Source organism: Coenobita brevimanus, chromosome 80 (assembly GCF_032717465.1).
Source record: "Coenobita brevimanus isolate Jiangsu-jjx chromosome 80, ASM3271746v2, whole genome shotgun sequence".
NCBI classification, from domain to species: domain Eukaryota; kingdom Metazoa; phylum Arthropoda; class Malacostraca; order Decapoda; family Coenobitidae; genus Coenobita; species Coenobita brevimanus.
Genome location: NC_137033.1, coordinates 21477485 through 21492368, shown reverse-complemented (window position 1 = coordinate 21492368; position 14884 = coordinate 21477485). Strand labels below are relative to the sequence as shown.

Genomic DNA, 14884 nt, shown 5'->3' with positions numbered 1-14884 from the left:
GGAGAAAGGGGGGAGGGGGGAGAAGACGGAAAAAGATCGCATGAATACCGGAGAAAAAGAATTATGTAGGACAGAGGAGAAATGCTTCAAGAATAGAAATTGAAGGGAGGTAAAAGGATTAATAAAGTGAAAAGAGAAGTGAAAGAGAGCAGTGGAGAGGAATACACTGTTGCGAAGTAATGACTGCCAATGGAAGAAATGAGGAAAAGATGAAGGAAAATTAAGACAAGAAGAGGAAACAAAAGCGATCGAAAGAATAAATATGGAAGCGATAGAGAGAAAAGGAACAGAAGAGTAATAAAAGAAGACAAAGAAAAGAGGAAAGGGAAGGTAAGCAAAAAAAAGATGGAAAGAAAAATTAAAAGAAATAGAAAGAGGACAGCAGGAAACAAAAGAATGTGGGAAATAAATGAAAGTAATGAAAAAACGAAGAAGAAAGAAGAAAAGTTGAAAAGGTCAGGCTGAAAAAAAAGGAAACGAAATTGGAAAAAACAAAGTAATGAAAGACGTAGATAAAAAAAAATAACAAGGAGGAAAGCGAGAAGAAGAATTGTGAGAATGAAAATCAGCACTGACAAATAAAATAGTTGGCAAGTTAACCTTCTCTTCGAAGGTTTCTCTACTGTTGTCAGTATAAATCGTTTAAAGAGAACAAGATTAAAACACAAAAAAATATAATCACACTGAAAAAATTAATATAGAGAGACTGTACCACGATCAGTAGAAGTGGTATTTCCTGAGCCAAGTAAGAGTTATGCGAAGGTAGAAAGAATACATCCATGAAAACGTTATAAGATTGTGAGTGCCATTCTGTCCACAATAATTCATTTCCATTTTCAATACTAATAATCTCGATATATATGAGTAGTGGTATTTTTTTATTATTTATTTGGTGCCTTTCGTTAATCTACCGAAAAGGGAAGATGCTAATGTTTTCTCAGCATGAATTTTTCTGTTTGTGAGCCTTAAGTGAGTTTTTTTCTCCTTTTTCCCGTCCCATTTCTCTTGATGTTATCTCTCTCTCTCTCTCTCTCTCTCTCTCTCTCTCTCTCTCTCTCTCTCTCTCTCCTCATGACATTATTTCAGAACTTTTACTTTACATTCTCAGTCCCACATCCCATTAATTTCCCTCCCTTACTCTCCTCCTCTCTCTCACTTACTCTCTTTATCACTCTCTTTTTCTTTGCCACACCATCATCCTTCCCACCCCTTCACCTAGCTTTCTTTCTACTGATTTTGCATTTTTCTATTTAAGATGTATATATTTAGATTTTTTATTTTTTATTTTCTCTCTCTCTCTCTCTCTCTCTCTCTCTCTCTCTTACAACATAACATTCTTCCACACACTTTTCTCTCAGTCCCACATCATCGTGTTTTTACCCCAGACTGCTTCCTTGCTCGTCAGGTTTCTACACAGTTCCCTTTTTACATCTTTAGTAAATACTTCGTCTCTTTTTTATTTTTTAAGCAATATATTAACTTTTTTTTTTACTGGTTGCGTCATTTTTTTTCACACCGCTTCCTTCATTATAAGGGTCTCGTTTCCACCCTCGTTAATTACTTCGGCTTTTTCCTCATTTTCGTCGCCTAATATATTATTTTTCACCTTCTCTTCCTGGGCTAAGGCGTAATTTATTGATGCACATTAATTTCTTCTATATCAGCCTTTCATTCACACTGTCCATCTATTTTGAAAATTTTAAGAATACGGTATATCAGTTTTTTATCTTTTTTTTTACCTCTCTTATCTTTACCATTTTTTCTTCCTTGCTTGCACCATTATTTTTGCTTTACACTGCTTCCTGCTTTATCAATTTCTCCTTTAACTCATCAATTTTTCAGTCCCTTATTATTGAACTCTTTTTCATTCGTCCACTGATATATTCGCCACTCATTTTCATTCTGGCTTTGCGTATTATGTTTTCTTTCTCCTCTCAGTTTCACCTTTACTACACTGATTTTTTGCAACATTAAAAAAATTTCATCCTTTTCTCTTTGTAGGCTACTTATTTTTTTCTACGTATTTTTTTTTGGGGGTGGGGGGTGGGGGGTCTGCATCCACTGTCATTTTTTGTACTTTTTTTTTCATTCTATTATTCAGACAAAATTACTGTCTGACAAAATGAGCTGCGTACCTGTAATTCTCTCTCTCTCTCTCTCTCTCTCTCTCTCTCTCTTTCTCTCTCTCTCTCTCTCCTCTCCTCCCCTCTCCTCTTTCCTCTCCTCTCCTTTCCTTCCTCTCCTCTCCTTTCCACCAAACACACACTCGCACCACTCATACCCTTCTCACATAATCCCCAGTCTAGCCACCGGTACACAAAACCTTCTCTACGCTCTTGATCATAATCGAGATACGCATATTAAAAAGGGAAACTAAGGAGAGGAAAAAAGGAGAGAGCGCCCGCCTTAACCCCAAGTAAACATCCTTACTACTTATAACTGTAAACACGGTGGGTAAATAGAGGCTTTTCCTTAACCAACCCGACCCTTTACCGCCTCACCTCTCTTATAAATGAGCATCGCCGGGGAAGAGGGTCGAGGGGGGAGGCAAGGTGGTGGTATAGGGAATGTGGAATTAGAGAGAGAGAGAGAGAGAGAGAGAGAGAGAGAGAGAGAGAGAGAGAGAGAGAGAGTAATTAATTAGGAAGAAAGTTGTGAGGAAACGAAAATGACCTGTATTTAATAGGAGAGACTATAATGAATAAGATAAGAAATTAGGAAAAGTTGCGGAAGAAACCAGAGAAAGGGAAGTTATCAAGGAATAAACTAAACAGGAAGTGAGTCTGGGAATGAAGGGGGATGGAGGAGTTTTAGGGACTAAGATGAAGACACTATTTCCATTGGTTAAGGAGGCTCTCTGCTACCTCTTCCTTACAATTTTACTTCTGCATATGACACTTAACTATTCGCATCTACGATATTTATACATACAGTATATCATTAGTAAGAAGCTGTAGGAAAACGTAAATATTAAAGTGTAAGGGGACATGAATCGTTAAGAGGTGCCAGGAAGCTTTCCAGACCGAAGAGAAATCCTAGCCAAGAAATGGTATTGTGTTCTGGTATCAGTTCTGGTATCAACTGGTTTTCCATCACTACTATTACATCTTTCCTGCTTTTATATTACCCTAAGTCATCATCATCACTTTGGTGTTGATTATTTCTTCCTCAGTATAAAGTCGTGTGAAAGAAGAGCAGAAAAATGTAAATAGAGAAAGTGGTAATGATAACGATGAAGTATTACACACAAGGATAGTGCCTGCGGCAAAAATATACTTTGTAGCTAATGCAGAAGAGGCAAGGAATTAATATGCAAAAAGAATTGGAAGGGTAAAAGAGAGAAGGAGAGAAAAAGGTTTTAGTGAGCATTGAGGCCAGTTACGACAGTAGGAAATGCACGAAAAAGGAGAGGAGTGCAGTTTTGAGAGGGAAAGAAAAGAAATGAGTGGAGTGAAATGATGAAAGAACCAGAGAGAGAAAGAGGGAGGGGTGAAAAAGTGAGAGAGAAGTGAGAAGGGAAGAGAATGAGTGGAAAAGGGGGGGTGAGAAAGAATGGAGGGGCGAGATTAAAAAGGACCCAGTAAGAGAGGGGGGGAGAGAGAGTTGAGGTAGAGGGGAGAGGGGGCCTAGGGTAAGGTGAGAGAGGTGGGGTAAATGTGAAACTGAAAGGAGCAGATGGAGATAAAGAAGTCTGAGATAGAGCGAGAGTTAGAGGGACGAGAGAGAGAGAGAGAGAGAGAGAGAGAGAGAGAGAGAGAGAGAGAGAGAGAGAGAGAGAGAGAGAGAGAGAGAATTTTCTACTTTGTGATTCCTGAGTCTCCCATAAGAAAGAAATAAGATTAATGTTATGCAGAAAACTTTGAAGTGGTTTAGCCATGTGGAAGTAAATGGAGAGAGAGAGAGAGAGAGAGAGAGAGGGGGGGGGATATCAGAGTGAGAATCAGAAAACCAGAAAGCCAGAGCGTATCAGAGAGAGCGACAGAGCTAGAGACTGACAGTGAGAGACAGTGAGAGGGAGGAGTGGTCGTGTTAGCCTCACGCCTTTATGAGTAGGCACCGTGGATGAGAGAGAGAGAGAGAAGGGGGAGAATCAGTGAGAATCAGAAAACCAGAAAGCCAGAGCGTATCAGGGACAGCGACAATGCTAGAGACTGACAATGAGAGACAGTGAGGGGGAGGAGTGGTCGTGTTAGCCTCACGCCTCTATGAGTAGGCACCGTGGATGAAATTGGACGTGGTGGGGTAATTTCAAGGTGGACGGTCGGGGTGAAAGGAGGGAGGAGGCAGCTTGAAGTCCCCGCGTAAATACTCGGCCCCTTCGCTGCATCAAAGGAGGCCCACCAGTTTGCTGTACTCTCGCGTCCTCTCAGCACACACGTTATACCTTGCTTACGTCGCCATTACGCTCTGTTTACCTATCTTTCACGTGAGTCACTTGAATTACCTCAGCCTCTTAGCACCTTTGTTACATCTTGCGTATGTCGCCAGTACGCTGTGTTTACCTAACTTGCACGTGACTGTGAGTTGAATTACTTGATCACTCGAAACATTAGATACCCCTTGCTTACTTCGCCATTACGTTTTTTTTTACCCATCATGCCCTTGTCACTCTGTTAATATACGTCGGTCTCTCAACACATTACTTAACATGTTGTTCACGTCGCCATTATGTTGTATCTGTCCATTTTTCACGTGTCGTTCATTTGATTTACCTCGACTTATCAGCATCTTCTTTACATCTTGTTCACGTCGAGATTACGTTTTTTTGCCTACCTTTCCCTCTGCTTACGAGTGATATTTACATACCATATTATGTTTTACCCATTGCGTCTTTCCCTTCATTTACTTTTGTGCCATTTTATTTATGCCTATTTCCCTTAACCTTTTCATAAATTACCGGGTGTGCAGGTGTACTTGCCAGGTGGGCTCTCAGCACCTTTCTTTTACTTCTCATTTATGTCACGATTACGTTATGTGTATGGATATTTCACTTAAATTAGAGGCTTAGCTGTTGTGCTCGTGTGGTGCACAATTGAAGGTGGCATCAGTATGAAAAAAAAAAATACACTACCGAACTGAAGGTGTTAAATGACGTGGGTTTAGCAGCTATATTCACCTCACGATCGCTCAGCATCTTCACTGCGTCTCGGTTACCTCGCTATTGTTGTATATACCGTACGTATCTTTGCTTAAATTACTGTAGTCTTTTACTTAACATGGCCTTGGTTTTTTGTCCTATACAAGGCTTTGCTTGAGTGTAGTATCTTGCATGTGAAAATCCTTCAAGTGTGACTGACAAACCGGACCACCTCTAAAGATGCTCCCTCTTTTAACAATACACACGTTCCCTATCTGATTTGTCCATATATCTTAGCCTCAGTTATTTTAGTGCATTGTCCGGTAGTGGTTTTTATTTAGTATTCTTTAGTCATCATTTTTTAGGCGTTCCCCAAACCTCCCCCTCTTTCCCCTCTGAATTATCGTTTGTTTCTGCTATTTATTGATATTTTAATTCTTTTTCCATTAGTTACCAATTATCATTTATCTCTGCACAATTTAAGACTGTCCCTAACACATCTGGCGCACCATTTCCATGTTAATATTTTTTTTATATTTTGCTTTTCCATTGTATGCCAAGTTCCATATCTTTTCCACAATTCTGTCATTATTACCTTCATTATTTTCCATATGATGCGTGAAATTGAATGATGCTGTATAATTAATTCTATGACAGTGGTGTAATATGGACCCAGAATTGGTAAAGGGGGGGTTGTCGTGGGTAGAGGAGTCGTTAATGAGTAAGGACAAAAAATACCTTGAAGTTCATTTGTAGAGATGGTCCCCTCACAGGATACAGCGTGTCAAATAAAAGATAGACATATTGATAGAGGTAGGGTGGTTGGTCGTGGGATGAGAGAGCCTTACCGAGTAGAGATATAACAGAGGCTAGTCCTTTTGCAGAGTCCGCCCATCACAGGATACTGCGTCAGACAACAGATAGATAGATAGATAGGTAGATGGAGATTATGTCGATATTAGTCCAGTCAGTAAGAGGGAGGATGGTTTGTCGTGGGAGGAGGGATCCTTACGGAGTTTGAGATAGAAGCGACTAGAGGTTCTCCCGTCAGTGCCACCTCTCATAGGATGCTGCGTCAGACAATAAATAGATAGACAGAGATATTGTCGATAGTATCTCTGTCAGTACGATGGCGTCACGTATTTTGGTTTGTTTTTATTAACTTAGGACGATTTTATTCAGCTGAGGAAAGATCTTTTCGTACTGAGGGACTGTAAGGAAGCAGTGTAATTTTAACCCCTAACAGTTCAAGAAATAAAAATATAGTAAAGAAAATATAAATCTTTCAGAGGCAAAAAAAAAAAAAAGTGTCATCGCAGCAAAGGAACAAGAAGGATAAAGATGAAACACAAGAGATCGGTGGAATATTAATAAAGACGCCATCGTAGTGAAGGGGCAAGCTAGATGGAAGTTAAATACGAGAGAATTAATAAAAAAAAATAGATGGTTAGTCCTGTGAGATGGGGCAAGGTTTCCAAGGTCTTCAGTGACGTGTGAATGACGGTGTGGCCCATTTCAATTTTCATAAGACGGTCCTTACAACTCCACTACAGCTCTTTATGCCAACCTGAAAAATTCCCTAACTCCTTCCAGCTTTTTTGATGGAAAGGTATGGTCAGATTGGAGAGTAAATTTGACTGGTAACCAAGGAGACTCGTACATAACTCAGGCCTATCAATATTCATGCCACCACGGTGTTGCATTCAAGTTGTGAGAGTGGGTCAGTTCCCTTATGTGAAATCAAGCCGACTCTAGTATGTGTGTTATGTTGGAGGATAAGGCTGCTCTCTCTCTCTCTCTCTCTCTCTCTCACTCACTCTGATCGTAGTCTCCATGGTCAACCTCTTCACCCCGATGCCGTCTTACTTTAGCTTCTTCTTGCTGCCTCCTAAAGATTTTATTTAACTTGGAAAGATTCCTTATATTGAAAGGGGTTAATAAATGTTTGTGATCCTTTAAGTCCCATTTTTCATAGGAAATATGGTGGTGATGATGATGATGATGATTATAATGTTGCTGCAGTTTGTGCCACCGCTGCAGCTGCAAATGATGATGTGATGATGATAATAATGATGATGATGATGATGATATTGATAATGTGATGAGGTTGAGTACGAAATTTCAATGTTTAGTTCCATTTCAGGTCATGGATTAAAATAGGTAAGGCTTTGGTGTATGGCATCACATGCATTAATGATAAACTGATGTCCATGATCAAGTAAATGGATGAAAAGAGTGGTTTTATAATACATACGTGGATGAAAGGCGGTTGTATAAGATGACGCAGTGGATGACTCGTTATATTAGACATACATGAATGAGAGGTGGATGAATGAGGTCAAATAAGTGGACGAGGAATGGGAGTACGAGATATAAATGGGTGGGAAAAGTGGATGCTTGCTATATACATGGGTAAGGAGAGTGGATGTACGAGCAAATATGTCTGTGGAGGCCTTTGAAAACTAATTTATATTTTTCGCCGAGTCAGATGGCTTAAGAAGTCTCGCGAGGATTAAGTTGAATATTGTGATCCCCGAAGGTGTCAAAATATAATCGATGAGAGAGAGAGAGAGAGAGAGAGAGAGAGAGAGAGAGAGAGAATAATGAAAGACACATTTCTCAAAACAACTGTGGGCGATGAAAAAGACGATGCTAAAGATGGTTAGAATATCAAAGAGATAGAATCATGAGAGAGAGCAAGAAAGAGACAGTGAGAGCTGGAGAACAAACACCTCCCCGAACTAGTCTCTTGGGGCAATGAAGAAGACAATTCCGAAGATGGATAGACTGAGAGAGAGAAGTGAGATAGTGTAAGACAGTAAGAAAGTGAAAGAAAAGCCTGACAAAATCCAGTCTGATTTACACTACCTGGCCAGTGGGCGATGAAGAAGACGATGGCGAAGATGGATAGACAAAGAAAAGAGAGAGAAAAATGAGGTAGTGAAAGATAGTGAGAAAATGAAAGAAAAGCTTGATAATATCCTGTCTTTTTTACACTTCCTGACGAATGGGCAATCAGGAAGACAAAGAGAGAAGTGAGATAGTGAAAGACAGTGAGAAAGTGAAAGAAAAGCCTGACAAAATCCAGTCTAAGTTACACTACCTGGCCAGTGGGCGATGAAGAAGACGATGCCGAAGGTCCGCCAGAGGGTGAGCCACATCTTGGCGGAGTTGGGGCGGACGTCACCGGGAAGTTATGTTGCCCCTCAGGAGTACCACCACGAGTCGTAGTATACTTCTCTTCTACCCGTCCCCCTCTCTCTCATTACCAGGCTTTCAGCTCTCCTCCACTATCTCCTCTTCCTTCTTTCATTACCAGTAGAGCTTTCTTCCACTTCTTGCCCTTTCTTTCACTATAAGGTCAGTTTTCCTCCACCTCGCCTTCCACTTCTCCTTCTCTCTCTCATTACAGTGTCAGCGTTCCTTCACCAGTTGTTATTATAAGGTCAGTTCTCCTTCACCTCTCCCTTTCTCTCTCCTAACAAATACAGCTTTCCACCACTCCACCACTTGCATTACAGGGCCAGTTCTCCACCACTTCTTCACTCTTTCATTTCCACATCAGCTCTCCACCACTCCCTCTACCTCACTCATTACAAAATCAGCACACCGCCACTCCCTGTATTCTGGGCCTCCTGCGCACTCCGACTTGATTTCCCTTGGCATTTACGGTGAACCTCAGGTGTGGTTGGTATATGAATTTTCACGAGTATGATTAAAAAACGTCCCGTGTGTTCATCAGAAATGTACGCTCATGGTACAAGTATCGAGTTTCGAGCTAATACTTTAACTTATTGAGACTTTCCAGAGGGGGTAGGGGTGGAGAATTTTAGGTAGAATATATTATACAGGTTGACTTTAAAGAAGGGGGTAAGGATCTTAGACTGAATGCATTACATATGTAGCCTGTTTTGACAGACACACACACACGCACGTTCATAAGCCCCTTAATGAGGTCGCTCTTCTAACACTAAATACTCAAGAGTCTTAACATCATCTGAATTTCGCCTATGGTCTCGTCCTCGTCCCGTCCTCCACAGCACCACGAGCTAACCCCCTTCTATCTGCATCTCACTTCTCCTTCCCTTTTTCTTCCGCTCATTTTCCCTGTCTCTCTCCTCCCCTAAGTACTTCGTCCTCCTCTTTTCCCCTTCACAGTATCACAAGGGGGAAACGACCACACGTCCAGATCCGGTGGAGGCTTTGTGCTTCGCCTCTGAGGGGCCCTTTTTGTAAAGCTTTTCAGTTCCCTCCTGTGTGAGCTGCCTTGTTATGCCCCTCCTGAGTCCATCTGCTTTTGTTTAAGATTTACTTCCCAAACAACGGTGGGAGGACTGGTCTTCTGTTTTTGCCCAGGATATACCTCTTAATCATCAGTGTGAGGGCAGGGCTTTTGTTCATTGTTTACGATTTACCGCTTAAACAACAGTGGTGGATCAGCTCTTGTTAATTATGACGAGAGACACTAAGTTGCGCTATGCAAGTTTTGGTGTAATCTTAGTGATTTTTAGCGGATTTTGTCTTTTATTTATTGGCAACATAGGGCGGTATTTATAAACTCTCCTAAACATATGCTGTGTATAAGATTGCTTAAATATACGACGTTTTCACCCTACTAAACACCTCAAAGCCCAATTAGAGGTAATTTTAAGTGACAATGGGAAAAATACAAAGGTTTGTTTTTCTTGTCAATCCGTTAGGATCCTTTATAAATACTGCCCATGGTCTTCCCTACCTGTCCTCGTTGCTGGTCATGTCCAGGAGAGGAGTATATTGTCTTTCTAAGTCTCGGGAAGTTACTTAGTGTGGACCTTCCTTTTCTTCTACCGTCGCGGCCGCTGCACGCCTTCTATTCGCGATAAACATCCCTCTGCCCATCGCATGCCCAGCGCCTCTTCATCTACACCTTATTTCACTTCTTACGATCTTCAGAAAGACGGTTTCAAGTAAGGTGTCGCGGTCAGAATTCTCGATGATCGGGAGGGACATCCATCTACTTTCACTTCACTTATTTGAGATCTTCAGAAACACTGATTTAAGTGGAGGGGGGGGAATTCACGATTTCGTCTTGAGAGAGTTAGAATGCATCCAACTACCATCTAATTCACTTCTTAAGATCAACTTGAAGGTTGTTTTACGTGGGGAGATGCCGCGGCAAAAAGAGTGTCAGTATACACCCATCTACTTCCTAATTCACTGCTTACGATCTCCCGACAGACTGATTAACGAGGGAGAAGTCACGACGTTGTCTGTATGGTGTGAGTTCTCGATGATTCTGACAAGGGACATAATATTGGTCGCGTGCGGCGGCAGGGGTGGGTTGGCTGTAGTGCGTGTGCGTGTGCGTGTGCCTGTGCGGGCTGGCGTGCACACTACCTTGCCATGGCGGCGGCCCGCTGACGACTGGCGGGCTATTCCACCTCCAGCCTCCCTTACCACTACACCACCACCTCCCTCTCGCCTCTCTCCACCAGTCCTCCACCAACTCCCTCTCTCGTCTCTTTCCATCCCTCTTTTCCAGCTCTCCCTCACTACTCCACCACCTTCCTCACTACTACATCACTATCTCCCTCACTACTCCATCACTGTCTCCCTCACCACTCCTACATTGCTTCTCTCATTACTCTATCATTATATTCCTTTCTTCTCACTCTGCCTTTCCTCCAACTCCCTCACTACTTCATCACCTCCCTCACTACTCCACTAATATCTCCCTCACCGCGCTATCAGTGTTTCCCTCACTACTCCTTCATTATCTCCCATTAAGCTCTACCTCCCTTTTAGCCCCTTCCCCTCTAATCTACCACCACTCCCTGTTCTTCCTCCCTCACCTCTCCGACACCTTCTCCAGCTCTTCTCGCTCCTTCACTACTTTTCCATCATCTCCCTCTCATCACTCTCCACCTTTCCTCCAACCCTCTCCACTTTTAATCTATATTTCCATTTCCCTCCCTCATGCCATAATTTGCATCAGTTTTTATCACTAATTGCGCTGCTGATATTTACACCTGGCAAATATTAGTCGAACTGTTTTTAATTTCCTTCCATTTCATCATGTGCATATTCGATACTCTCATATCTTCCTGATGCCAGATTCTATTTCCGTCTCTATCTCATCCATATATAGTTAATGGAATGATTACACTATTTTCACCTTTACCTGGCCTAGTTCTTCGTTCCTTTGCAGTTCAATTCACGCAGCTTGATGGCAGAAAAAGACAACGCTGCGGCTCTACATTCTTTCCATAACTCTTCTTCATGACCAGGATCACAGTCGAATGTTAGTCTGTTGTTACAAATCAGCGTTCACGATGGAGAGATAGCAATTTGAGGCCAAGTTAGAATAAAAAAGAGTATAGTTACCATATACTGCAGTTCTCATCTTTACAGTAGCAAAATTCTCATTAGGCTGTTTACCCCCTCCCCCTACTTTGTTTTTAGCATAAATAGACTTTCTGATACTTCCAAGAACAGCAACCCTATGCATTTTTTATTTCACTTATGTTCAAAATGAATTAAGATGTAGTGGAGTCTTAACATCTACAACTGCTAAATTCTCACCAAAATATTTAAGTCTCTCTTCACTTTTTGAAACCCCATTCTCTAATACATTTAACTTAAGACAGATTGAACTCAGAAATCGTACACACACACACACACACACACACACACACACACACACACACACACACACACACACACACACACACACACACACACACACACACACTTCAGCATTTATCCTTCACTCTAGCCGGCCACACTTTGCATAGATTTGGAGCGTTTGCGAAAAATAACAAAACGCATTGGCTCACCACTTATTGTTATCAGCATCAGAACCGCACCTCTGATAACTGGAAATTTATGTGTTAGTATTCAATTTGGCTTTAGATCAGGATTTCTCTCTCTCTCTCTCTCTCTCTCTCTCTCTCTCTCATGTCCGGCCAAAGTAACTGCGAGGTGGATGAAGTGAAAATATACGCCTTTGGGAGGGAGACATAAGGGTCGTACTCGTGTGGGCATAATAGTTCCTCCAAGTACCTCTTCGTTACGTTTTTGTTTTTCCTTAGGAGATCTTGTATGTTACTTTTCTCGCGGCCTGATGTTTCGTAGTACCTCATCCTTAGCAACTTATCCCTTGCTATATCATGTTAATATCATCATTCATGTTATTTCGGATTCTTATGTCCTTCAGTCTCTTAGGTCCTTTTCTTTAGTAGTATGTCTCTGCTTTTGGCATATGAACGTATTCAGTCATTCATTCCAGTACGTGTTTTGTGCTTAATTCTTGCCACCTGGAGGCGAGTTAATTTACAATAAGAAACACTTTTCGAAATGGAGGGGATAGATATAGACTTTAACCTTCCCTTCTGACGGAACTTGATGGCTCTTACAGCTTAAATACTTTGTCGTGGTTGCATGTAATTCGACGACCCCTGTTTATGAGGAAGGAATCAGTCTCTTTGGTTACTAGTCAGATTTACCTACTTTGCTTTTTATTTTCCATAACTTGACCCAGAGTTTCGATTTTTTGCAGCTTATTATTTCATATAGCTCAGTGGCAGAAAAAGACAGTGCCCCGCTTTACATACTTTCCATAGGACTTCGTGACTAGCATCGTATATTAATTTTGATCTATTGTCACATCTTAGCATTCAGGATGGAGGGAGGGCAATTTTTAGGCCAATTTAGTGTAAAAGGAGTGTAGTTTGAGTGCACTTGTCCATCAGGTGCGATGAAAGAGGTTGGAGATCTTCGTCAAAGTAGAAAAAAATAAATACTGTACGGAAGAGGTGCCAGTGACTCCCCAATATAAGAGACAGTGCGTGGTGGGCGGGAAGTGTTTACTGATGAATGTGATGCTGTTGATGACTGCTGCCGGCTGTAAATGAACGTGTGTGTGTGTGTGTGTGTGTGTGTGTGTGTGTGTGTGTGTGTGTGTGTGCTTGCGTGCGTGCGTGCGTGCGTGCGTGTGTGTGTGTGTGTGTGTGTGTGTGTGTGTGTGTGTGTGTGAGAGAGAGAGAGAGAGAGACTCATATACTGCAGGTGCTTCAAAGCTGTCCCATAACGTGAATCATAATATAATTTTTATGATTATGCAAATGAAAGCGAACGTGTGATAAATATTCCCGTTTAAAAAGTCGCCCAGTGAAAATACAACTGAAATGAAAATTGACGTCACGGTATGGAAGGGGTTAAAACGAAGATGTAATTGGAAAGGGAAGCCTTCACGTAGTGGCACCGATATAACCGAACGGCTCCTCTCCCCGGTTATACAGTCATCCTTCAACTCCCTAATCCCGAAAGGAGGATGGTGGAGTGCTGGAGGAGGGCAACTTTAGCCTGCAGTCAACCGCGTTCACATTTCAGATGAACCTCGGGGTATAGGTACTAAGACCAAGAAAGTCTAGAAGCACGGAAGATCCTGTCATGCGTAGGCTGGGGATAAATCGCTCCCTGGAATGAGCAAGAAGCATCGTCTTTCTTTCTTCAGGGACAGAATCTATAAATTCCACGTTCGCCTCTGCTGTAGACTTGCCATTAACCCAAGTCAGTGGCTTCGTCTCAGGAAAGTTGTCCTGCACAGCTGTCGCTCACTGCTTTGGTCTGTGTTTTATTTCTTTGTGTCCTGTTGCATTGCCTTGTGTTCACTTCCCCATCCTCATTCATGTTTCTTTGTCAGTTTGATTATTAAGGCTTATAGGGAGATGGTCTGTTTTATCTCCCATGCCTTTCAACAGTCTCTTCCTCCTTCCCTCCCTAGCTATTGATGGCATAAAGAATGGATGTCTTATTACAAGCACACATTCATAAAGATTTCAGACATCTATGAAAACAGTAATGCTACAGATACTAAGGGTATAAGGCATGAGGCTAATAGTGACATGGGATTGGGTAACACCCGTAATCCCCCTCCCCCTTCTTTTATATCTTAATTCTACGTGGATGATGGAGAGTTTCAGAAATTATGTAGTTTATACGAATCATTCTATCTTTACGATATAGATATTGATGTTCCGTGGATAAATATACATATCTATTGGAGTTTAGGCATATGCCAGCTAGGAATGCAGGCAGCGATGCAACGCACGAATTGGAACACTGTAACCACACAGTGAACTACAGACATCTTCTCTAATATCATTCTTACCACAATTTTTTCTTCTGTGTTCACGTTCATGGTACCAGTTGTTGACCCCTTCATTACGGAAAGAAAAAGGAAAGGAGGGAGCAAGGGAAGGAGGCTACGAAAAGCAGTGTGGGAGGAGAGGGAGTGGGATGGGATGCTACGGAAAGCGAGGGAGAGGGTGATGGAGGTGGTAGGGGGAAGAGGGGCAGGCAGAACACCGGGGGCCTGGGAAATTGAAAATATCCGGTGCAACAGAGAGAGGAGGGAGACTCGCTTTTCTGTAAATGATTTGCGACCCCCGAGACAATATGAGGGTGTGGAGAGGAATGGGGGTGATGGGGTAGAAAGGGAGGAAAGAAAAGGGGACGAGGAGAAGGAAAAGAAAGGAGAGTAAGGGGAAGACAGGAAAAAAAAAGAAATGGAAGAGAAATGGGAGGAGGAGGAAGCAAGGAAAGAGAGGGGAAAAGAGAAAAGAAAGGAGAGAATAAGGAAGATGGGGAAAAGGGGGTGATGCATGTGACAAGCCGGAGGAACGTGTGATAGAGCGAGGGCAAAAAGAGGGGAGATGGAAGGCAAGGAGAGGGGGAGAGAAGAAAGAAGGAGAAATGGAGTGAGAGAATTAGGAAGACAGGAAAGAAGGACGGAGGTGGGGTGGGGTGCGGGGAAAAAGGGGGATG

At 42.1% G+C, this 14884-nt stretch overlaps 1 protein-coding gene across 1 annotated transcript in view; it reads right to left on the bottom strand.

Moving 5' to 3' along the window:
* The window catches only part of LOC145409232 (neuronal acetylcholine receptor subunit alpha-7-like), a 421705-nt gene extending 413435 nt beyond the window's left edge, over positions 1–8270 (bottom strand). The window contains exon 1 of the mRNA XM_080279715.1: positions 8181–8270. Coding sequence (XP_080135841.1) covers positions 8181–8238 — 58 coding nt within the window. The 5' untranslated portion in view covers positions 8239–8270. The remainder of the gene's footprint in view (positions 1–8180) is intronic.
* Between the last annotated feature and the right edge of the window lie 6614 nt (positions 8271–14884).